Source organism: Emydura macquarii, unplaced genomic scaffold (assembly GCF_026122565.2).
Source record: "Emydura macquarii macquarii isolate MOO-44397 ecotype Brisbane River unplaced genomic scaffold, CSIRO-AGI_Emac_v2 contig_2372, whole genome shotgun sequence".
In the NCBI taxonomy this organism is placed as follows: domain Eukaryota; kingdom Metazoa; phylum Chordata; order Testudines; family Chelidae; genus Emydura; species Emydura macquarii.
Window position 1 is genome coordinate 1,630,866 of NW_027132509.1, and position 25,729 is coordinate 1,656,594.

At 37.2% G+C, this 25,729-nt stretch overlaps 1 protein-coding gene across 2 annotated transcripts in view; it reads right to left on the minus strand.

Moving 5' to 3' along the window:
• Positions 1 to 25,729, minus strand: part of CACUL1 (CDK2 associated cullin domain 1) — a 62,233-nt gene that overhangs the window by 30,238 nt on the left and 6,266 nt on the right. For both annotated transcript variants that reach the window (XM_067561308.1, XM_067561307.1), the window contains exons 2-4: positions 23,391 to 23,517; positions 17,735 to 17,837; positions 4,944 to 5,039 (exon numbers count right to left, since the gene is read on the minus strand). In XM_067561308.1, coding sequence (XP_067417409.1) covers positions 4,944 to 5,039; positions 17,735 to 17,837; positions 23,391 to 23,517 — 326 coding nt within the window. The remainder of the gene's footprint in view (positions 1 to 4,943; positions 5,040 to 17,734; positions 17,838 to 23,390; positions 23,518 to 25,729) is intronic.

Consider the following 25,729-nt stretch of genomic DNA (forward strand, 5'->3'; position numbering starts at 1 on the left):
ATAAAACATTCCTATATGCATTAATAGTGCAAACTGATGCGATTAATAATAATTATGGCATTACTGTGCAGAAATTATGCATCAGTCAGATTCAAATGTACCCTTTGCTGAACTGTAAGAGAGACTGGTGCACTGATATTCTAATAAGTTTGCCCTTTATCAGGCCTTATTTCCTTGTTCCCTGAATTTAGCCGATAAACAGTCCCACGTAATCAATGATGCAACGTACAGCGCTTTTCCTGGGCAGGAGCCATCAGCTAGCTAGGCCACTGAAAGCTCTACTGATTAGACCCAAAGTACTACATAAATGGTATCTTTAATGTCAGATTTACCTGTCTTTTTGGCCAGCTGATCAGAGTCAGTTACAGTGATTTATCTATATAGCTATATATCCATACCAACTTAGGAAGCTGATGTCTGACTAAGCCACAAAGCAGCAGAGCAGTAACTGTTTTTGTCTGGGTGGGGGAGACACCTAGCTGAGAAGACAACAGATTAGACTGGGACAGTGCAGGAGGGATAGAGACAAAGGATTCTAACATGTCGGCGTCTGCCAAAATTAAATGTAAATTAGTCAGACAAATATGCTCTCTCTCTTTGGGAAATGGTGGAAACCCCATTACTTAAGTTTTAAAACTGGAAAAGCAATAGAAAATATAGTGTGGTTTAGGGAATAGTGCTGCACTAACAAGGGGAAAGGATTAGATGGCTAACAGGACTTTTGTATCTCTAATTTCTATAATGCTGTTTTCTCGTTTTGCTGTTTGCATATTATAGACTATAAATGACCTATTTGTTTGCTTGGAAATGCTGTTTACATGCTATACCTACTTTGTTTCTCACAGACGTAGGTATCATGTTAATGATAAATATTTTAGTGCAGAAAGGACAAGGAGGAGAGTATTCTCCCCCAGCCCTCAGAAGTGGAAAGGCTGGCAGATTTTTCATAAAAGATGTCTCTAACTAAAATACATTATTGCTATTTTTGGAAATTGCACATATGACAAATTTGTTTAAGAATGGGACTAATGGATATGATGCCCATCAAACTCTGACATACTCTAACTCTGTCTCCTCTACACACCACCAAATTCCAAAACTATCTGACAGATGTCAAATGTGAACCTGTGTTAGTGCTATTAAGGTGAACCAGGAAATGTGAAAGAAAAGCACTTTTACTATCATCCGTGAAATATATTCTCCAACCAGTGAGCATCAAGGTATGGAGGTGCTAAAATAATAATGCAAACATTTGAGAAGAATTACAATGGTGATGGAATTCAGCAGTCAAAATCAGAAATGCCCACACTTTTGTTTCATCTGACTTCATGACATGAGAGGTAATGGAGTTTCAACTGCTGGGACTCAGCTTTGACATAATTTGGGAAAACCTATACAAGAAAGGAATAATCAAATTCTAGACAAAAATAGGTGAATTTTCTAAAAATGATAAATTAAAGTGAATAGTAGGAAAATGTTTTGTTTGCTTAACTGGAATTCCACAGTTTATGTCCCACTGTAAGTTGTGGATTAAACACTTTAGTAAGCATCCAAAAGTGAATCATGTTTTTATTTAGATTTAAAAAAAGATGTACTTAAATTTTAGGTGCTCTAGATAGCTATTTAAGGCTGGGATTTTCAAAGGAGCCAAAAAAGAGTTCAGATGTAGCTTGCTGCTGGTTAGATCTTTGTTTAGTTGTGCAGCAAGGCTAGGATTTCAGAGGATTGTAAGTGCACTGAATTTCAGTGGAAGTTAGGTGCCTAGCTCCTTTAAACCCTTTGGAAAAGCCCAGCCTAAAAGCACAAATAAACAAAAAAGATTAAGCCAACAGCAACCTTCCTCTATAAATTAGAGCTTTCAGCAAGAGTAAGAAATGAGAATTCGTTCTCTTGCAACAATCCCTTCCCCAGAATCCACCACCACCACCTTCTCATAAAGATGAGCCTTAGCGCATATCCTGGTCAACACACTGTGCTGATCAAACATGTATTTCCTACATTTTCATTCCTCCCATGCATGTCAGGGGACCTGATCCTACACCACCAAAGTCAACAGGAGTTTTGCCACTGACTTCCATGGGTTCAAGCCCACAGCAAAATACACTGTTTGGCAGTACTGGGGAAACAGGCTGAGACAAACCAAGGTGCTCAGGAACAAAAGCACATTGAAGACGTACCAGAGATTTCTAGTGAAAAAATGTTTCTTGACTTTTTGTTGTTTTTTTTTTAAATATAAGTACAATTATCTTTTCAAAATATACTACTTGAATGCAACTTAGCAATACAGAAAAGGCAATTCATGGTCATAATTAAATTTTTCAATGCACTAACCACTTAGCTGAACAGTTAGTTCTGGAACAACAGATTTTTCAATTTTTTTGCTACATCTATTTAAAGACTGTAAGATAACACACAGTTAAGTATAAGTGTTTGTTACCTGCATCTGAATCAGCCTGCCTTATTTTAAAAGGGCTGCTGATACATAAGTATGTTTTCTTTTCTTAGGATGGGGAGAAAGGAATACATATCAGATATAAGAAAAAATTTTTACAAAACAAAATTTCAATATAGAACAGCTCAAGAGTGGCAAAATGTAACACTGTAGTTGAACAAGGAAGCTTTATACCCAAAAAGATGCAGGACAGTGAAAATCCAAAGCGGGGAAGAAACTACTAAACAGCAGATGAGGTTAATATTATACAGATGCAGCTTTGTATACATTAGTTTGTTCCTGTTTTAAATTGCAAGTATCTTCTTTTAAACACTGGCCACTGGGTATGGCCCCAGTCCTGCAATCTGATCCATGCAAGTGGACCCTTGCATCTATGCAGAGTCCCACTGAAGTCACCAGAATTATGCCTGGGCACTGGACATCCCATACAGATCAGATTGCAGGATCAGGAATCATGATGCAAATATTTGAAGAAAACCACAACTAGGCAGGGAAGCTGTGTCATTTTACAATAAATTGGTGATTTCGTCAACACAAAATCTATTTTTTTTCTTCTTATGCAGAGTTAAAAGCAGGTTCGGTTACCATCTTCCTGTTTACTACTTACATAGGCTCATCTATAGTGTCTAGTCAGGAAGTTCTGACAATTTGTTTTACAATTAAAGTTTCTTATTTGTTTTCTCTATTTTCAGATACCGTTAACTGTACTCTCAAAAACTCTCTATCAATAAACTAATTGAATTTAAAGAGTTCCCCTCACATCAAGTAGAAATGAACACCTGCTGAAATAACATTGTTGTCACCACTATGTATAAAGACAAAGACAGGATGGGGAAACCTATGCAGCAATCACAACTTGTGATTAAATAAAAGTTACCATTATACTGAATAACAGAATATAGTTACTGCAATGTCCAAATGGAATCTGCTAAAGACATCTTTTGACCAGGATTTTACACAATAAATCTACCTCCTGGTGATAAAAAAATATACTTGAACATTAAGTACTTGTTATGTTATTTTCTATATGGACTCTAAGTCATGAGTAAATGACAGCTCAAAGCACGTAAAAATAATGCAACTGATTCTCATGCATTATGCAGAAAGCAAGCACTGCATATTCCTGAGGAGAGCCAACTAACCACAGCAAAGATGTGGTAAATCAAGAGGGATAGCCATCTCTCCCTAATTCTTCATATTCCATCTCAAGGGACTGAATTGGAAAGAAAATGGACTCTTCTCTCCACCAGCAAGTGAATCTCTGAGGAATCTGGGGTAGGGTTGGGGGGGGGGGGGGGGTGTTTGGTACAAGAGATTAAGCTGGGCAGAACACACAGTGCCCTACTTCCAAGGAGAGGACTGGAGAATCCTCACCTCCTCATTGTACTTCCTGGCTCCACTGGTCCATGTGAAAGGGGCTGACAAATTTACGTCTTTACATAATAACATTATTATAATCTGCAAATTATGTAAAGATACAGGAGTGAATCCTTAGCTAAAATTGTGGCAAGTGAATTAAACCAACACCGGCCCAAACACATACACACCTTCTTGTAAAAAAGCTTTTTGCATCTAGCAAAGGGATTTTATTTTTAAACAGATATTGAGATTAAAAGTATCAGACTTTTAGATCAGATTTTCAAAATGAGTTTTTTCTTGATCTAGAAATGAAATATTCCTTCTAATCATTATTCCTTCGTGAGATCCAATGCATAGACTATTTTTGATAAGGTCAAATGCACTTTTTTTAGTTATTTATTACAAAAAATTAATCTTGAAGCTCTGACAGGTCCCTGTAGAATTATTATAAGCTTCTGCATAGATATCAAGGAGCTTATAAACTGCACAGGCAGGAATGTATAATATCTATAAGCTAAATAGTTGCAGCCACCGCATTTAGAATTTCTGCAAACATACTTGATGAAACTGTAAACTTTGTAAGCAAATTTGTTTGGTCCAACTGATGCTTTGAATTCCATGATCAATATGGCTATTTATACTTCCAAGAGATCATATAGTGATGTTTGGGGTTTTTTGTTTGTTTGTGTGGTTTTTCCCCTGTTTATAAGACTGCAAGAAAGCATTATAGGTTTAGAGAATTCATGCAACCTAAGGAGAGAAATCTCCTTTTCTGTAATACACCTGAACTACCAGCCCAACATATAACAAGCCTATAAGCTGGCTAAACTCTCAATATATTTTAAAAATTACACAAAAGTTCATTTTTTGCTGTCAATACAAAACAAAAATCAATCTTTCTGCTATGAAGACAATGGCAAGGCAGAAAAATGGAAAGCAACTCAATTTAAGTTCATTGCTTTTTTATCTTCCTCGACTGATCATAAGTGTGATACCAGCAGCAAAAGCAACAATGAATACTACATTCTGTATGAAAATAAGTCATTAAAGTTGCACTTAGCTCTGTCCACTTTCAGTTAACATCTCAACGTGCATGGACATATTCTATTAAAAAAAAATGGTCTAAACTTACCATATATATGAAAAGAGGCACAATGCTCTGCAATGCTCCCATATATTGTCCAAGAGCTATGTTAAATCTTTCAATATAGAGATCTGGAGGGCTGGCCTGCAAGAAATAGTAAAAAGAAGAAGAATTTTAACACAAAGGAAGACAGATGTAGGACACCATGGACTACACTTGCAACTCAAAATTCCCAAGGCTAAAAAGGATGCAATACTTAGTCCAAGAGGAGCAAATCACATATTAACCCAGAATTTCTATTTCCAGTTAGAAATAGAACAACCTCCACCAAGACACCCAGTTTTCCCCCAAAAATCATAGAATCAAAGTGTAGGACTGGACAGGATCTCGAGAGGTCTTCTAGTTCAGTCCCCTGAACTCAAGGCAGGACTAAGTATTATCTAGACCATCCCTGACAGGTGTTTGTGTAACCTGCTCTTAAAAATCTCCAGTGACAGACGTCACAAGCTCCCTAAGCAATTTATTCCAGTGCTTAACTACACTGACAGTTAGGAAGTTTTTCCTAACGTTAATTTGTAGAAAGTGCTAATTTTCACAGCAGGCACCCAGTTACATGGAACAGAAGTAAAGAGGTTAAAAAAGGCAAAACAAAAGCCACAAAGGAATAAAGGGGATTTTTTGGTACACCGTAATAAAAGTGGCAGAGAATTATATAGGATCTAAATGAATAAGTGTAAAATTAAAATAGACTATGGGACCAATTCTCAGGCCCAGCCAACTACTCTTGGAACAAAATGCAAACGAGACGTGGGTACGTACAGGTGGCTATGAGCTCTAAGAACTCCTTTTTCACACACAGCATTCAGGAGACATTTATGCACAAACAAACGTATTTGCTGAAAGTGGTGTGCCATCAAATCTCATTTTCCAAGCAGATAGTATTTCTGCTTACTCCCACTTCTCAACCTCAAACTACAGTCTCCAAGGTGTATTTTTATGTCTGGCTGTGCTATTTTATTACTCAGATGATTTCCGGTTTTTAAGATTTGTTGTAACCTAAGTAAAGTTTTAAAAAGGAAACTTCGAATTCAAAGGATGTGTCAAACAAATAGGAGACAATTTCACATTGGACATCCGTCTTCATCTGGCCATGCAAATTTCACATAAGATTTTCATCAAAAAAGGAGAAAAAAGTCAAAGTAAAAACTGTTTTACCACATTTGAACATTCTGCCCAATAGAATCATAAAATTGTAGGACTGGAAGGGACCACACAAGGTCATCGATAGAGGTCAACCTATCCTCTTTATATCCGTGGATATCTGCAGATCATTTTTTGGCAGATGATGGATCGGATGTGGATCTCAAGGGTGGGGAAGCAGCTCTCTGCAGCTCATAGCCTTTGAGGCTACTTCCCCGCCCTTGAAATCCAGGGGTGGGGGCTGGCCGCCGATCAGCTGTTCCACAGGGCTCCCCTACACACCCATCAGCTGTTGGGCAGTTGCCTGGAGGGGTCTGGGGGCCCCAGAGCTGTGGGTGTGGATAAGTACACTGCGGATGGTGGTTGGCGGTAAGATGATTGGGGTGGATGCAGATCCACATTTGTGTATCCAAACAGGGCTCTAGTCATCTAGTCCAGTCCCCTGCATTTATACAAGGACCAAGCATTATCTAGACCATCCCTGACAGGGATTAGATATATTGTATCTAATCTCCCATTAATTTGTTTCCTGGAGTTTTATTTAATGTTTATTTTCCCCCAAAAGGTGAAAATATACCTTAATTTCACCTAATGAAATACTAATCAGATACAGCTCTAAGAATTCCCATGAGGAATACTAACTACAAACCCAAGTGTCATAAAACTCTACTTTCTGATTGTGGTATCTCTGGAGATGCTGAGATATCATAAATTCACAAAAGTCAGCAGAGTAAAGAATAAATACAAGTTGGTGACTATCACCTTCTTATAACAAAGCAGGACACCAGTGCATTATGTCCTGATTCAAAGCCCTAAAGCACGTCTAACTTTAAGCATTAAGACTTCAGGGGGAATATTCATTTGCTTGAATACGCATGCGTTTAAGAGTATTGTTGGATAGGGGCCTTAGGTTTCCCTAACTTGCATAGTACCTCCCAGTGTCAAATAATTAATGCTGAGTAAATTAATGGAGCCAAGCTGCCTTTCTTCATTTTTATTTTCCTGATATTTCACATTGGCCTTTGTATAGTTTATGGTAGCCAGAGTCTGACAGTAAAGCACTGAGCTGCTAAATTCCATTCACCTTCAAGAACAATCTTTAAAATGACGATAGTGCCACTCCCCCATCAAACCATGTCCCCTTCCCCTGTAAACTAACAAACAAACAACAAAACAAACAAATCACTATGAAGAGTATGTCATCATTTTAAAACTACTTCCTTCCCATTGTGGTTCACAACAATTCTTTAGATGCCTAAAAGCAAGTTCATAGCCTCACTAAGCTTTTTTCCATCTTTCCTTAAATTTTATGTTCAATTATATTTTACTGTAAGGTGTTCATAACTGTTGGACTAAAATGAACTGTTTCAAAGTAAGGACTCTACCCAGTAAATCCTTATTCACATGAATAACCCCAGTGACTCCAGTGGGACTATTTGTCTAAATAACTGCATAGACTAAGCTAAAGGAACTAAGAAGAAGAAATGGATCTCGGACTTAACCAGACACTGTCAAGGGTGGTAATCACACTTCATTAAAATGATCCTGTATAGGGGCTCGGGTGGAAATGACACTTCCGTTTCAAATCTCTATTTTAGTCAGTTATAACTATCAAACAATATTGTCTGCTCCGGCTGAAATTTCTCATTCTTGGTCTCAGTCCAGAAACAAAATTATTATTGAAAAGATTAACAAAAATCCATTCAGCCATTTGAATTGTGGAATAAATAGTGAAGTATGACAACTACCTTTCCATAGCTAGATGTGGCAATTATCAAAGACTTTAAACTCTGGTTGTCCTTTAACTAAAGAACTGTAATAGAAGTAACATGCTAAACAGAAAAGTGTGAGATACTGAGAAAAAAAAATTAAAGGTTTCACACATCTGAATGCAAGGAAAGCTAAAAATCATGCAAAATATTTAGAGAGATTATTTCAACTGTTTGGGTAAATTCATTATGAGAAAGTTGAGAAATATCAATAACCATGGGGGAAAAAATATTTGAAGCCTCCAGACCACTCAAGACAGACAAAAGATTGAGAACAGGTCCGTGTACATCTATGCAACTGTGTACCCAGTACCTGACAAGATCCTTTTAAAGCTGGAGTAGATAGAGCATAAACATTGTCAACTGAAATGTCACAACAAAGAAAAAGTGTTCTTTAAAACAGCAAATACATTGTGGCACTTATTTCTAGGATTTTATGATTAACAGTGTCCCCCCACCCTGACTACAGTAATAAAGACACACAGAAGGTGTCAAGAGAGGGAACATTACATAAAACAGTGGTTCTCAGTCAGTGGTATGTGTGGGTACACAGAGATCTTCCTGGGGTACATCAACTTTTCTAGATATTTGCCTAGTTTTACAACAGGCTACATAAAAAGCACTAGTGAAGTCAGTACAAACTAAAATTTCATACAGACAATGCCTTGTTTATACTACTTTATATACTATACACTGAAATGTAAGTATGCTTATATCCCAATGAATGTATTTTATAATTATACGGTGAAAATGAGAAAGTAAGCAATTTTTCAAGAATAGTGTGCTGTGACACTTTTGTATTTTGATGTCTGATTTTGTAAGCAAGTTGTTTTTAAGTTAAGTGAAACTTGGGGAGTGCACAAGACAAATCAGACTCCTGAAAGGGATACAGTTGTCTGGAAACACTGAGAGCCACTGACATAAAAGATGAATACAAAAAAGAGTGGGTCTCACCCAAGACACTTAGGTCGAGATCCTCAAAAGGTATTTAGACACCTACCGCCCATTGATTTAAATTGATTTTAAATGGCCTTAATGATTAAAGGCTTGTTTTCATGGATTGAAAAGACTATTTAGGGTAGCATATGGAGACTTGTTCTGAGGTTGGGGTAGAGATGGAGCATAGACACTCAAAGTAGAAAAAATACAACAGCTAAAATTTCATTAGCATAATTCTAAAATAGTCCAGGTTTGGTTTCCTAGCACTAGAAGTAATTATGAACATTTTTAGAAATGTGTACTGCTGTAACTGAAGTGACAGAAGCAATGACCTTTTCATAAGAACATTACACCCAGTCATACTATTTTGAGATGGTTTTGTTGCACTTTAGAATTTTAAGGTCATATTTGGAAAAAGTAAGTTAATTCATAAATAAATTTTATAATTTAAAAATTAGTGTCCACACAAACACTAACAATGCATTCTTTGATAGTTTTAAGAATTTAGCTTCTTGTTTACATTTTCCATTAAACTGAGATACTAAATGGAAATTCAAATTAAGATGGGTGCATAGTATTTCCAAGTCTGACAGCTAGCTGCTTAACAGACATGTCACAGCTCAAGATGTTTGCACACTTACCCACAAGGAAACAGTTAACTGGTAGAACACTATACTCTATTTCCATGCTGTTTTAAAAACCTGCTGCAAGTCATTAGAGCAATGTGATGCAACAGATAAAACATTAGCAAAAAATTACTACATAAAGCCATTTTGATAAGAAGTTGGAGTCGTTCTGTGTTATACAAAGAGACAGGATGAAAAGTAAGTGACCAATATTATAACTGCAAGTTAGTGATTTCAAAGCAAGAGGGTCATCTTTAGTACAATTTTCACTACCAGTTTAAACAGGAAAGTGTAACAAATAACACCCCAACTACAGCAATTTATACAAGTGCAATATCAGAAATTATCACTCCTCTCGCTGTCATAATCTAATTAGGCACATCCACAAGTGCAATTAATAATTTTTGCTGTTTTTTCACACTGGAAAAATTAATTTGTCAAACCTCCACAACAGCAACAGATGTCTTGATTTTTTTTTTTTTTTTTTTTTTTTTTGTAAAGCATGGCCACCACCATTAAAGATTAATTTTTTTCCGATAAAATATCCACTCAAAATTATGAGATTACATTTAGTTCTTTCAACTTATTGGGATGAAGTCCTTCAGAAAATTGATCCCAGAGCTGCAAGCTCTACAAGCTCTCTGGACTCCACAGCCCAGAGTGAAGTCTCTATTAATGCCTAAAGAATGCCAAATTAGCCATACGCCAGTTCTTGGCATAAAGTCTGAAATTCTGCTCAGCCCACTCATCACACCTATGGCAATCTGGCTCTTAGGAAAAGAATTTTCCTGAGACACACAGCCACCTCCTCTGCCTATCAGCTGAAAGGGAGGGGACTGAAAGGAATCCTTGCCCAGGGTCTCTCCACAGATGGAATGAAGAGGAGCTGAAAGAAAAGGGCCATTCAACAGACCCACTCACTCCAATAAATGGTGATCAAAGAGGTAGGAACCCCTATGGCAATATAATAAGCAGGGAAGCCATCTCCTGCTCAACTCTCTTCCTCCAATACATCAATATCAAGAAATATTTGAATTCTAGTAGCACCCAAAGGTGGCAAGCACTTTCCACACACAGGAACACAGTCCCTGCCTCATAAAGTTTATGAGCTATGATGACAAGTGACACATACATTACATATTTCTAATTAAATATACATTGGTTTCTGTCTGTGGTTTGGATTACTCACCAGCATACCCTAATACTGATATCGAGGTATACACTCTGTTAAGCTAAGCAATATTTTCCTATGCTGTTTCTGTAAACTTTTCAGTGCCACCGAACGAAGCAATACTCAGCCTTGCAGATTCATTTCACATCCACCCTTTACACTGTAGTTTCTCCAGCAAACAATGTGTGAAATGGGGGGGCTGAATCAATTTGGAACAGAAGAGACAATGAATACAGAAGCAATAAACTGTATTTTGTAAAGCTACAAAACATAACGGGGGTGCAGAAGAGGCTGTGATCCATTAACTTTAAGAAAAGCTAAATGGCCTTTTTTAGTTTGCAATTAGTATAGCAGTATTCATTCTAGACAGAACTGCTGCTTGTGTCGAAATTAAAATATAGCCCTCTGTAAAGTCTAAGCTACTTTGCAATTAAAGTAAACTTTGATTTGCATTCTACTGCCACCTACAGTACAAGTTATAAATCTCTAATAGATAACCATGAGTAATATTGGACTTTATGAAAGCTTTAAATATGAAAGATTCTCAGTTTATAAACACCATTTGCTCTTGCTATTTTAGGGCTCAATTCAACCACGCAGAAGTCATTAAGTGTTCCCATTGACTTCAATGTAAGATGGACTGGTCTCTTAATGCAATATTCAAAAGAATATGTATATGGGATGAATATTCACTAGTCTAGAAAGAATTGTGTCAAGTCAAAGTAACGCTGTGATAACCCACTACAGACAGAGGACAGGTTTTGATAAGAATTAGAAACCAGCAAGACTAGAAAGCCTGTCCAAAGATATCAAATGTTCAAGCATTATCTTCAGATATTTGACAACTTTACATCTTATTTTGTTCAGTGTTCCCACTAGGAAATTTCAGCATGACGGAGATCAGATTGTCCTGGCATGCTGGTTACACATGAATGCTCTGTAACACAACTGTTACACAACTGTTACTCTCTAACTTGTCATTTCGTCAAGCAGAAATTTTGCCTGCCTGTCTGCTACTGTAATTTTCATCACCCACTCTCTTTTGGCACAACATTGTAATATTCCCGTCTTTAGGCTAGGCCCCATCTTCTGTGTCTATTCCTATTAAATCACACCAATTAGGCAACTGTTCGTCTGCTCGGCCACAGCACTATAGAATGGCTGCTGTGCTGTGAGGCACCTATGTGAAGTATCCACTGAAATACTCAAGTGTTTTAAGAATTTTTAAGTACTAGAGAGGAAATAGAGAGTTTCCAGGCTACAATTTGTCCTGCCCCAACTTAAATGACACATAGATCTTTAAAAGCTTTAAATAGCCACCTTTTACAGAAAATGTAAATGTATTCTCTTCAGTCTGGCATGGAAGAATTTTTCCAATCATAGTGGAATAGAAAAGAGACATGGGAACCACAGGACAACTTAAAAAATTTATCAGTTGTAAAAAGGAAGATAAATTCCTGATATGGAGTCCTCTCGTTAGATAGAACGAGGTCAATTGCCTAAAACACTACGAGTTTTTCTTCTTCCTTGCATTAATCCCATCAAGTGGGGTCCGCTCTATGAGTCCTCTCCCTCCAAAGTGCTCTGTTCAATGCCATATCCTCTATCACCCCATATGCTAACATGTCTTCCTTTATGAAATCCCACCCACTTCTTGGATTGGCCTCTGTCTTTTTCCTTCAGTCTCTATCTATTGGACTGTCTTACCCACATAATTGTCAGGACTGCCTTTTACATGACCAAAACAGGGGTGCTGGAACAATTTTTATACTGGGGGTGTTGATGATGGAAATCATGGAAACCATGTATTTGGTGTTTGTTATTCCTACTTCAAGCCAGGGACTGCGGTAGCACCCCAGAAACCTTAATTTCAGCACCACTAGACCAAATCATTTGAGATTGCACTCCCTAATTTTTCTGTTTCTGAGTGTTAATTTGAGAATGTCTCTAATCTACACATTCCTCACTTGGTCCTTCTTGCTTACACCACTCAGTCATCTCAACATTCACATTTCTGCAGAACAGATCATTCACTCATGTATCTTCTTCATTGCCCTACACTTAGCACCACACATTAAAACTGAACAGAACACCTTTTGTTGACTTTCCTGTTTAATCTTGGTGGTCTCTTCCTGTCAGATACCACACCATTTCTCTCTCTCTCTCTCTCTCTCTCTCTCTCTCTCTCTCATTTGAGCCAGGCATTTATTACCCTAGCTCCAATTTCATCCTTCATTTCCATCATTTTTCTAGATTCTGGAACCCAAATATTTGAAATTTTGTGTTTACAGTATTGTCTACCTATCTAGTTTCAAGGATAATACTTCAGGGTTCTCGTTACTGAAATTACATATCACATACTCTGTTTTTCCTCTGCTTATTTTGAGACCATGTCTCCCCAACACATCTCTCAATTTTTCAAGATTTTCTTCTGTTCCATCTTTCTCCTCACAGAATGACATCACCTGCAAACAACATGCACCAAGGTGACTCCTTCCATATGTTCCTTGTCATAGTATCCAGCATGAGGATAAACAAGAAAGGATTCAATGCTGACCTGATGCACTCCCACACCTTTACTGATGAAGAGTTTCACCACTAGAAGTTCTGAGTGTTGACATTACACCTACATATATGGCTTGAACATCGTGCAAGGAAGTTCTGGTACAATTTTTTCCCTCATACATCAGATGACTTCCCTTGGAACTCAGTCAAAGGCCTTTTCCAGATCCATGAACATCATGTGAATATTTTTCTCTCTCTCTAAATTTTTCCATCAGCTGCCTCAGTGCGACCTTCCTGGTATGAAGTTGCACTGATTTGCACTAATATCTACTTCATTTCTTAGTCTCTTACTGATGATTCTCTCCCACAGTTTTATTGTACAACTCATCAGCTTTATACCTCTATAATTAGTACAGCTGCCAAAGTTACATTTTTCCCTGCTTATCTGCACCAAGATACTTTTCCTCCACATTTGACATCTTTTCCCATCTCATAATTGACTCAAAGAGGGATGTCAGAAGATTCTACTTCAAGCTTATTCCTTCTACTGCAAGCTTTCTGCATGGCTCAACAAGGATTCCTTCTGGGCCTAGGGCCTTATTATTTTTCATTTCTTTTACAGCATTTGCCACTTCATCTGATGTGATAGGCTCTACTATGCCAAAGTTCATCATTTCAAAGTCACATTGCTCTCTTGGGTTTTCTTCATTTAAAACCTGTTCAGAATACCTTCTCCATTTATCTTTTATGCAACTATCATCTGTCAACACCACACCAGTTTCATCTGTGATGAAACTCACTTCCTTTACATCTTTATTCCTTTGTCCCGTGCTTCTGCTAGTCTATATTTTCCCCCATTCCTTTATTCCAAGCCTTGCGTAAAGTTCCTTGAATATATTTGCTTTTGCAACTACATTCCCGGCCAATTTCTTTACACCCTTGTATTCCTCCAGGTCTCATTTGCTCCTACTCATTTGCCAGAGTTCAAGTCTACTATAGCTTCTTCTTAACCCAATTGAAAGAGAGGAGGGGTGGTATCAGGTTGGCAGCCAACAATAAAAATTTGCCATACTCTGACACTACTTTGAGACACAACCACCTTATTTAATATTTTAGAACAATGTTTACATGCTATGCAGCAGCTACAAATATCCCCAACCACCACTTCCTTTATAAATGCCACACCAGTTCATGTCCCATTCATACATTGGATATGCCTTACTAGATATAATTTCAGACTTTGATCTGCACTCTGGGGACCCTTTCTTCAAAGGACAATCAAGCCCTCATTAAAATCAATAGGCATTCAAATAGACCTTTTATGATGAGTCTGGACCCAATGCTCCGTGGATGCCCACCTACAGTTGAGTTGTGCCCAGTCTAACTTGCTTTGTGAAACTGGCCTTTGGGGTCACTGGAGCATCAATGCAGATTACAACAAGCAAAACCGAAGGAAAGGCAGCAGAAAAAGGCTGGTGCAGGCAAAATCTTAGTACAATAAGCTAATAGTGTTGTATAAAGATTAGGACTCCAAGACAGCCATTCTTATAGCACAAAATCCTTTGCTTAGTAAAACTACTTTTAAGGTCCAATCCTGGAAGCCTTTTGTGAGCGAGCAAAGCTCTCATGAACTCAGTGTGAGTCCACCTGCAGAGAACTTGCCCAAATCAGACCCACAGTGCAAATTGTTTAACATTACCTCAAGCTGTGTGAGTTAGAATCATTTCACACACATTCCGCCATCATTTTACAGAGTGAAATCTTTTATGCACGAGATGAACTACAGGTGACCATTCCACAACAGGGAGTCCTATCCACTGAAGCTAAAGCTAGAAATATATTTATGAATACTACCTTTCACAATTTTGAGATTTAAACAGTGATCATTTTTAATTATTTGTATCACATTAATGGTGTGCTAGAGGTTTCACAGAGTGGTTTAGAGATAGATACCTGACAAAGAATCTAACGCTTAAGGCCTGCTCTAAACACAGATGCAGTGGTTTAAGCTAAAGGTCTTTTTTTAAAATGGATTTAGTTCAACCTTATGCAAATTCCTGTATGGACACCCTTAAAACCAATTTAAAGTAGGATTACATTGTTTTAGTTTAAGTAGTTCCTTAATGTATGAAACTAAACCAAAACAAGACACTGAAAATGATTGTTATGCCAGAATTTTTTCAGTTAAATAAGAGAAGCTAGGGTAACAGAGTATGCAGCAGAAGGGTCATTCCCCAAGAGTCAGTTTTGTAATTAATATTTGGAAAGTGTAAAAATAGCTGAAAGCACACAACTGTTGTTGTGACAAGAAACCAAGATGCTCAGTTTTATTTCATAATGCATCTTTCCACTGGTTCTTGATCACTTACTGAACGTACAGCTCTACGTTACAGAGTATAGAGATATCATTTTGAAAACATGCATGGATAAACTGGTGGAGTTTAACTGTGAAAATAAAAAGGCACAATTAAAATATCTAAATGCCACACCTCCTTCATTATGAGTACATAAAGAATGAAATGCTTGAGCAGGAGAATTTAAAATTCTCCAAAATGCCAATGTGCAAGTATGGGTCTGGAAGACAGACAACTGCCCACTAGGATTATTGCCAATAAGTTTTTCTGCCCGAAGCTGAGACTGGAAGACAGGGAACAGTAATTAATCAATCAATAATTGCCCTGTTCTGTTCATTCCATCAGAAGCACCTGGCACTGGCCACTATCAGAAGTCAGGATGGTAGGCTAGATGAACCACTCGTCTCATCCAGTATGGCTGTTCTTATGTTCTGCTAAGATTTCTCATAGGAAAGTAGGCTAAATGAGGGCTCTCAGCACATGTAAGTTTCAAATTATATGATTTGTTGTATATACAGTAAAACTAACAAAATGTTGTAGCTAAAGTCAAAGGTCACATCATGATTTATACCATAATAATTTCATCACCTGTCATAAGATGCATCCAATGGAAGCAAGGAAGTTTTTGCAATAACAGAGACTGCATGAAATAGTTGTCTCACTTATTCTTGCAACAGATTATAGCAGTTAATTTTAGAAGAAGAATATTAGTACATCCATGCAGAGAAGCCTTTAAAAACATGGTAAATTCTCAAATTCCTGAAAGAACTATCTCAGAATCCAGCCCAACAGCAGGGAGCAAGGGATTTGAAGTAATTTCTAAACACAAAGCATTGCACTGTAGGATGGGCTTAGTAGGACGGGTTGAACCAGTGCAATGACTGTCAATTCTCATATACATGGAGGAAAAAACTTGTGTACTGACCAATTCGGCCACAGCTAAGATGAAAACTTCATTCTAGACGTTGCAACCAGCTACTATAATTAATGCTTGTAGAACAACTAGATTGGCTATTCTGTGGGGATGTAAGACATTGTACGGGAATTATTCTTATTTCTTGGTTACTTTACAGCACAGAAAGATGCGCTAGGCACTTGACAGTAAACAAAGAATGAGCCCTTGCCCCAAAATGCTTACAATCTAAATTTAGATGACAGTAACATCAGTATGACCACATTATTACATATTTTGATGTGTGCATTTGTGTTTAATAACCAAAAACAGATCAAAGTTAAAAGAAGTGAAACTAATTGTCATTGATTTTAAGCATTGTGGAAAAAGTGAGGTTTTAGAACTGCTGTACTTAAGACTCCTGTATGTTTCGTGTTAATGTTTGACTTTTATGTCAGCAAAGTGACTCTAATATCAGTTTTTAAAAGTGATTAAAGTAAATTACATGACTTTGGTGTTATTTTAGTTTAACTGTTAGCAACTAATGTCAGTGCAACATTCAATAGAAATAAACATGAACAGAACTACCTACAGTATAGCAGTAAAAGTACAGCTATAGTGTTCCATTTTCAACCTGCTGCCTAAAATTTTTCAGGATACCCTAATCTTACAGTTGACCAAGTGATTATGATTTGAAGAATGCTACGTTAAAACTTCCATGCTAGAAATTCCAAACAACGCTGAACACAAAAAAGAAATGCATGAAAGACACTGTATAAACGTAAGAAATGCAGAATGGGATAGGAGCATACAAGCTGTGGTAAGAATGCTGTAAACCACTGACATCTAGCGATAAGTTAGAAAAATGCACCTTTGTCTTTAACACAAAGAATTCATATTTAATGGTACGCAATTTATACCTCCTTTTTACCACTTCATACATAACTCACCTGAAGTTTTTTCCTTTAATATGCTCTGTTGCCTCCAATTAATGATATACGGAGATTATAAATGCTTTAGATTAGTAAAGCTGCGTCAAGCACCTACGTCACATAGGCCAGATGCTGCCTGCTTGATGCATTTATATGATCTGAATTATGTTCACATTCCCCGCTAACAAAGCTTTCATTTTAAAATATATTATATCTCAGTTCTTATGACTGCAATAACAACCTTCCAAACATGAACCAAATGTAAACCAGTGCTGTATAATCTGACCTTTCCTACAGTTGTGTTATTGTCTAAATCTGTCTGGTAATTATGTATCAATTTACATAATTGAATTGCAAGCAGTAGTCTTGATAGCAACCCCCTCCATAAGCTGGTTCCAGTATAATGGCAGATCCCAGGAAAACAACAAAATTAGATAGTGCAGCTTCTTACCTGCAGCTCCTTTGAGACTCTCGCTAAGTGGTTAGTTATCTTTTTTATTAGGTCACTATACATCTGTTCCGAATGCTGCTGGCATACACATTTATACACACAACTGCAGAAACAAATATAGGAACAATGATGAATTTACAACAGTTTGCAATGGAGGGCAGTGGACATTTAAAATATTTCTTCAAATCTCAACTTAGAGGGCAACAAGATGAAGGTTTAACAATGTGTACACTAAGCCAATGACTAAGGCCCCAATCCTGAAATCCCAGCATGGATCCCCATTGACTTCAATGAAGGCCCACCATAATGGCGCTCATTGCAGGATCAGGACCTAATGCTGTCTAGGAATGCTGAACTTCTAAAGTGCATTGGTAATTCTGTCAATAGTACACTTTGTAGGTTTCTCCTTCCATACACAGCACTGAAGTTACCCATACTAAGTACTCGGTTGATTATTTTTTCAAGTTACATTCATAATAAAATCTTTCCACTAAAATTACCAATACAATTAAACGGTTCCTGACTCTAGGATTCATATAAGATATACAGCACTGTCAAACAGTCATAAAAATCAAAATAGCACTAAAATCTGTTTTAAACCATCAAAAGCCACAAAATTTACTGGCAAGTATAAAACTTGGCTGACTGCTTCAGAATTAGAGCATATTACAAATTGCCACCCATTGGTCTAAGACTTTTGATATAAATCCACATCTTCATAGCAACATGAAGTGAGGAGGACATAAATGGTAGCTTAACTGAACATTTTATGGTTTGGTTTGATTAAGTGAAATTTTCACCTTTAGTTCTTCTTTTAAAAGATTTTATTTTCCCCCATGGCAACAAAGCTATACATTAGAAATACATTTAAGCAGTAATAAAACAAATACTTACAATGCTTGCAGCAAGACCATGCACTAAGCTGATCATAAATTTCTTGAAGATTAGTCCCAGCTTACCTTTGCCAAAATATAGGGTGCATAAAAATTGATTTTTTTAATTAAATTTTTTTTATTTAAATTGGATTTTTTTTAATTTAAATTATGTTTTTCTTTTTAAAAATAAACCTGTTTAAAATGAAATCTGAATTTAATACAAAATATGTCAAGCCCTAAATTTATTATAATCTCCTAAAACATTTAAATAAAAATAAATATGCTGAATCCGTGAGCCTCTATCAAACTTTTGAGTTAAAGGCTGTTATTCTATATAAAGAAACAATCATGGGAAAAACTTTTGAGGTTAAGCTTTTTAAAAATGGCACAATAGATCAAGTCTAAGTAATTTAAGAGACTGTCCATTTCCAAAAGACTTTGGCAAGTAGGAACATAAGCTTCAGTCACTTTCACTTAGGCATATTTGAAAATTTTCCCAGGCCAACCTGAAAGTAATCAGTTTAATTTATTTACCACAGTTAATCCCTCTGTTTAATATATCATATAGTTGTAAACATGAAACATGTTTTGATAAGAGAAGTTTATGTATCCAAAACGGTTTTATAATCTGTTTCATGTGGTAAATTAAATTCCAATTACCATCTTAATGCAACTTGATACAAATCATGAACAAATAGTTAATTATCCAGTAAATCAGTATGTCATTCACCATTTTCTAACATACTAAAAACGTACAATTATTAAGCTATGTATTTGCTTAAATCAATGTGTATAGGTATAAATGTATACAAATGTATATAGTTTTGCTTCTTCATTAGCAAAAAGATGTACCAAATCTAACGTAAAGGCTCTATTTAGTTGTAAACCAACACATTTTAATGGTTATATTAAACAATAAGAATGCACCTCTCTCTAGACAATAACTGACACACAAATGGAAAAGTTGGTTTAAATCATCAATTTTAATCAAGGCTTTCCACTTAGCAATTTAAATTGATGATTTAAAATCAATCCACCCTGCCAAAAAACTTTTGCTGTTATATTAATACAATTGTATCTTTTTTTTTAATTATGTGAATTTAGCTCTTTTGAAAGTTAATATTACTAATCCTTCTAGTACTGAGTGGCAACATGGACTAATGGATAGGACACCAGATTGGAAATCTGGGTTCTATTCCTGTGTCTGCCACTGACCTGCTGTATGATCTTGGGCAAGTGACTTCACCTCTCTGTGCCTTTGTTTTTCCTCCCCACATTTTGTCTCTCTTATCTATTTAGAATGCACACAATTTACAGTAGGGACTGCCTCTTCTTACTGTGTATCTGTACAGTGCTTAGCACAATGGGATTCTGATTGTAGTTGAGGCCTCTCGATGCTACTGTAGTACAAATATATAACAGGTAAAGTCAAACTATAAACAACCTTCTCTACACCCCTGCTGAAGTGCCCAACATCTCTATTACAACTCTACAATTCCTTCTTTTGTTTTTTTTCTCCCTCAGCAGAGGCTAACAATTCCAATAAACATGTAAAATGTAACATGTAATATGGGTCACACAATTAATCATAGGATAAGACCTCCCAGAACTCAATAACGCTGATGAAAAAGTTAGAAATTAACTCCACAGCTTCACAGACCAAAAAAAGAGACGCACACTCAGTAACTATCACCTTCTCAAGGCTACTGAAGAGGAATTTTGGTAGAATTATCATGAAAATTTTTACTATAAAACACATTTTGTCCATCCCTTTCTAAGTCTCCTACAATGGTCACCTACACTGCTACCTCCGTACACAACAGGTCTCTTTTAGAAACCACTCCTCCTCCTCTTACATATACTGGGTTTTCAACTCAACTCCCTACAGTTTCTCATGTTAACTCCTCAATTTCAATCTTCTAGCATAAAGTTTATTGACTGCCATAACTGTACGGGGAATGACCAGGTGCAAATACATTAATGGCACAAAAAACAGTGTAATTTGGATCATCAGAAGAAATGGAGGTAGAATAAAACAGATGAGATTGATTTTGTGATCTCAGACTCACATTTAGATAAAGACAGCACATTGCTGTGGAGTTTATTTATTCAGACACAGCACAATATATGGCCACTTCCGCAATAAGTGAAGTGGACAGTTTTTCAAATGAATCAGTGTAATTTAACAGAGTTCTTTCTACATGACCTTCTACAGGTATGTACTTTAAACTATTGCTGTATCCACTGCCCTGAATTTCTGCAATGCATTATGTAGTTAAACAGTGAACAGCTGTAGTTAGACAGCAATGTTTGTATATGCATATACATGTGTGTCTAAGTTTTTATTTGAACACTTCTATTTTAGAACTTACTTCCCATTTTCAGATCCTGTTCTCACTTCCCAATTGCAGGCTGAGTTTATGAGTCATCAATGCTCTGATATTACCTTAAGGAAGCTGAAAGAGAATTCTACCAGACTGCTATTCCTTTTGGCACAGGCCCACACCTTAATGAGAGATTATCAAATCTCCAAATAGAACAATTAGAAGATAATTGAATAGAAAATAATCTGAAATTTGTAAATTTTCTACTATTGGATAATAGTGATCTAAATTCTAATTTGTTTTATTAGATTTAAAGGAAACTTACAAAAAGGGCGAGAAGTATTACCTATCTGTCTAGCTCAAATTTTGTTTGTCTGAGAGATGCTCTTTACAGATTGTATCTGTTATTTTTAATAAAGTCTGCATATACACAGAATAATTTTCCTGTAGCCCTGAGGAGTTAAAGTACTTTATTTGTGTGTGAAAGAAGCATGGACTCCTTTATTTAGTACACCTTAGGTTTTACGGCTCAGAAGGTCTTTGTTTTTCCATCTCTTTCTCAGGGAGTGAGAAAAGTTAAGGCACTGAACTGGGGCAGGAGATGTTGAGTTCCAGTCCTGGCTCTGCTACTGAATTCCTGCAACACCTTGGGCAAATCACTTCATCTCTCTCTGCCTCAGCATAAAAATTACTTCCTTCTTCCTATGCTTGGTCTACCTGGTCTATTTAGCTTGTAAACTCTGAGACAAGAATTGTATCTTACTATGTGTTTGTATGGTACCTAGAACACCAGAGCTTTGTCTCAGGTGGGACCTGTAGGCACTACCAAATCTGAATACTAATTGTCTTTTGAGATTAAAATCTCTTGGGAGAAGTTTAAAATTATTTATCCCTATTTCTAGTTTCTTATCATTCATTTTATGATAGTGACCAATTATTTTTATTTCTAAAGGAGTAAAGAATTACAGATGAAGTCCAATTATCTGAAACATATAAGTAGGTCTGGATTTTGTGTATGCATTAATTCATTAATTTAGTGTTTATATTGTTTATCAGGGTTCAATGCTGGTAGGTGCTAAACTATTCATTATTGTTGGCTTTGTGCTCATTTGAGATTTCTAGATGGGGAGAACATCTGTTACTTCTGAATGAAGATGTAGTAATCATCTAATAAAGTAAAGTGAATTTATCCCTCTTAAATTTTTTATACAGATGTTGAGGGTAAGAGACTGATGAGAGCATTTTCTAAGTGGGGTGGAAAGAGGGAAGAGCAGGGTAGATGGGGTTAATTTTGTAATTATTGAAAAATTATAAATACTGCCCTACTTGTTTAATAAAAGTAACAGGCAGTGCCCCAGATGCAATGTGGCAGGTCATTTAATTTTCCTCATCTGCTTCCTTTTTCTAAGGATCCAGAGACAGGAAGGGAGAAATGGAAAGCTATGTCCAAATGGGAGCAAGAGACATAAAAGCTGAGATGCCGGATGCCCCATGAAATAGAGCCTGGAGGGACTGAACTCCAGGCATCCATGCTTAGAACCCAGTCCTCTCCTAAGGAACATGGGAGGTGCCTTTAATCTGCTGCTGTCACTAGCAAGAGTCAGCATCTTACCCAATCAAAGCAGCTGCATTTCCCCTCACCAGCTCTTCTCCTACTCCCTAAATAGCTGCCACTCACAGGACAAAAACTCCCTTTTATCCCAGGTTTAGAAATAGAAATTTCTAATCCTTTTCTAGAGGAGAATCTTAGCACCTTGCAGGCTTAGGCTTCTAAGGGTATGTCTAACACAGCAAAAGAAGACCCCACAACAGTGAGACTCAGCGCCCAGATCAACTGACTCAGGCTCGTACTAGAGGGCTAAAAATAGCAGTGTAGGTGTTCAGATTCGGGCTGGAGTCCGGGCTCTGAAACCTGGCGAGAGGAGAGGATCCCAGAGCATGGATTACAGCCTAAACTTGAATGCCTACACCGCCACTTTTAGCCTAGCAATACAAGCCCAAGTCAGTTGACACAGGCTCCAAGACTTACTGAGACAGGGATATTGTTCAGACATATGCCTCAAGTGAACTTTTAGGGTTCGCTCAACTTCTTACCACAACGTCTCCCTCGACTGCCATAATTAATGATGTGTTACACATTTCTGGGTGTTTTATAACAAAATTCTGTGGGGGCATGATATTTTATTTTTATAGTTTTCACTGATTCAATATGATCATGGTTTGGGTCTAAATAGATGATGCATAAATGTATTTATTTCTATAGCATTTATTCTTCCTGGCAGGAGATGCAAAGATATTTGGACAGCTTATTTTTTTCCCCAGTCTAACCACGTCAGTAGCAAATGGACTGTGCTTTATATAATAAACAAAGTCAATGACATATGTACCTTGTAAGGGAGAATTTTACACATACATTCAACTGAAAGCGAGCTATATAGTGCATAAAGGTTTTCTTACCTGTATATTTGTTCATAGGAGATAGGGATGTAGTCACCAGGACTCTGAGTTAAAAGTTGATCTATGGCACTGTCCAACTTTGGCCAATATGTGCTCTTATAGTCTTCAATTGTTATAACATTCATTACTATAAAGAAAAAAAAAGACAAAGCTGTGTTTTACTGCACTTTAAGCACGGTTCTCAGAGGCTAGTGAGCTGTCAGCAATTGAAGATCACAACTGATAGGTAGGAACAGAACTTCAGAATAATTACATTTAATTTTTGTTACAATACAAACCCATCTGTTACATTAGAAGTTATACCCTAATTCGTATCTGATGTTTACAGAAATGGAAAAATTGCCAAGTCAGTGTTTTATGGCCCCAAGAAGTATATTCACCAATTCTGCTGTGAAAGGGGAAATAACCATCCTAGAAATGCCAATAACGACAAAATGAAACAAACAGAAGGTGGCTGAGTGACTTGGCAGATACCATGTTACGCAACTGTGTGGGAGACCAGAATAAAAGATTAACACTAAGCTCTCCAACATCAGAAGAACAAGGATAGGCTGGGTGCATCCATTTCTCAGAACACTCCCTCCATACTGGTATGTGAACAACCACCATCTTAAAGGAGACCATCGACTCTCTTGACCACAGGGTTCATGGATCAATGCAGCTACAACTTAGGACTTCTCTACACTGGTGCCTTAGTCCACACTAGCTGGGGCATAAATTCTAAAATGCACCAGTATGTTGTCCATTAACTGGCCTACGTGGACTCTAAGTGCATATTAAGGGTATGTCTATGCTGTGTTTTAAAATCTGCAGCAGCAAGTCTCAGAGCCCTTGTCTACAGACTCTGGCTTGCACTATGGCATTAAAAATAAGCTGTGTAGACATTTGCGCTCAGACTCGGGATCAGAAACCCACTCCCCTCCTCAGGCTTCGGAGCCTGAGCTCCAGCCCAAGCTTGAACATCCACACAGCTGATTTTAGTGCCACAGTGTGAGCTCACGTCTCTAGACCCGCTGCCACCAGTTTTAAACCAGTGTAGACAGACCCTAAAAGTTCTCTAGTGTGTTGAGGTAGACCATTAACACGTACTAGGGAACTTTTTGTGCATGCCAGCAAGGGGCCATACCAGCCAGTTAGTGCATGACACACTGTTGCAAATTCGACTTTTCATCCCGGCTAGCGAAGTCTAAGGAATCATGTAGACAAGCCCTTTGTCTTTCAGTGCCTTTGTTCTTCTTCTGTAAGAGAAGCATAGTACATCCCTACCTGTCAGGGATGTTGCAGGAAGAAATACATTGAAGATTGTAATGCACTCAGATATTATGGTAATGGGAAACATAAGCACCTGCAACTCAACCACCACACCGCTTTTGTTTCTTGTGTCCTTTTCCCAACATGCTTTGTGCGCATCCACACAGGCAGAGTCACGCCCCTAACATCTGAAATTAAAGCTCTCTCTTCTCAAAGCTTGATTAACTACATGTAGAACAATTCCAAGGATCAGCCATTCTAGAATGGACAGCACCTTTTTCCTCAAGGACATACAGTGTACTGTATTCACAGGACCATCTTGCTAGCTCTCGCTCTCCTGGAGCTTAAACACAAGTTCCCACTAAACCAAAGCCACAAGATAGTCAATACAATACAGAGCAGATTCAATTTTTTACCAATTCAATTACAACACAGAGCAGATTTTTACCAAATCTGAACTGATCAGTTCAAAAGTTTATTATTATCTGAACAGGGAGCTTGGTGCTGTACAGAACAGAAGAAGAAATGGCTTCAGTTCCAAATAGCTCACATACTAAATGGACAATATAAATTCAAACGACATTTTGGAAAGGGATATAGTCAGAAACCATAAAGGTATTTTAAATACATTTCTAAAATGTAGCATCACTACTCTTTGGTGGATTAACATTGGTGGGATTAGTGAACTAAGTGTGTTTTAGTTTGGGATTTGAATGGAGTGGGATGATTTAATGCAACAAGAGGGACAGAATTTCAGGCAAAATGGGCAATACGAAAGAAGGTATTAATACAAGGAAAGAAAGATAGAAAGGGCCTGGAAAGAGGTGAGAGTCAAGCAAGTGCCTGAATAGCAGCATCAGCAGCAGAACTATATTTTAACAATTTCTCAGTAGTTTCTTTAGCATTTAGTTCAGATTCAGCAGTTTTGCCGATTGGATAACTCGGCAATTCTATACTGCCAGCCCATCTTGGCAAAAATAGCAATTTGTTCACTCTTGCTTAATATTTGTTATACATTCTGTTCATTACAAATGGATAGAAACTATAGGCTTTACGACTCTCAGCAGTGTATGCAGCACTCCTATCAA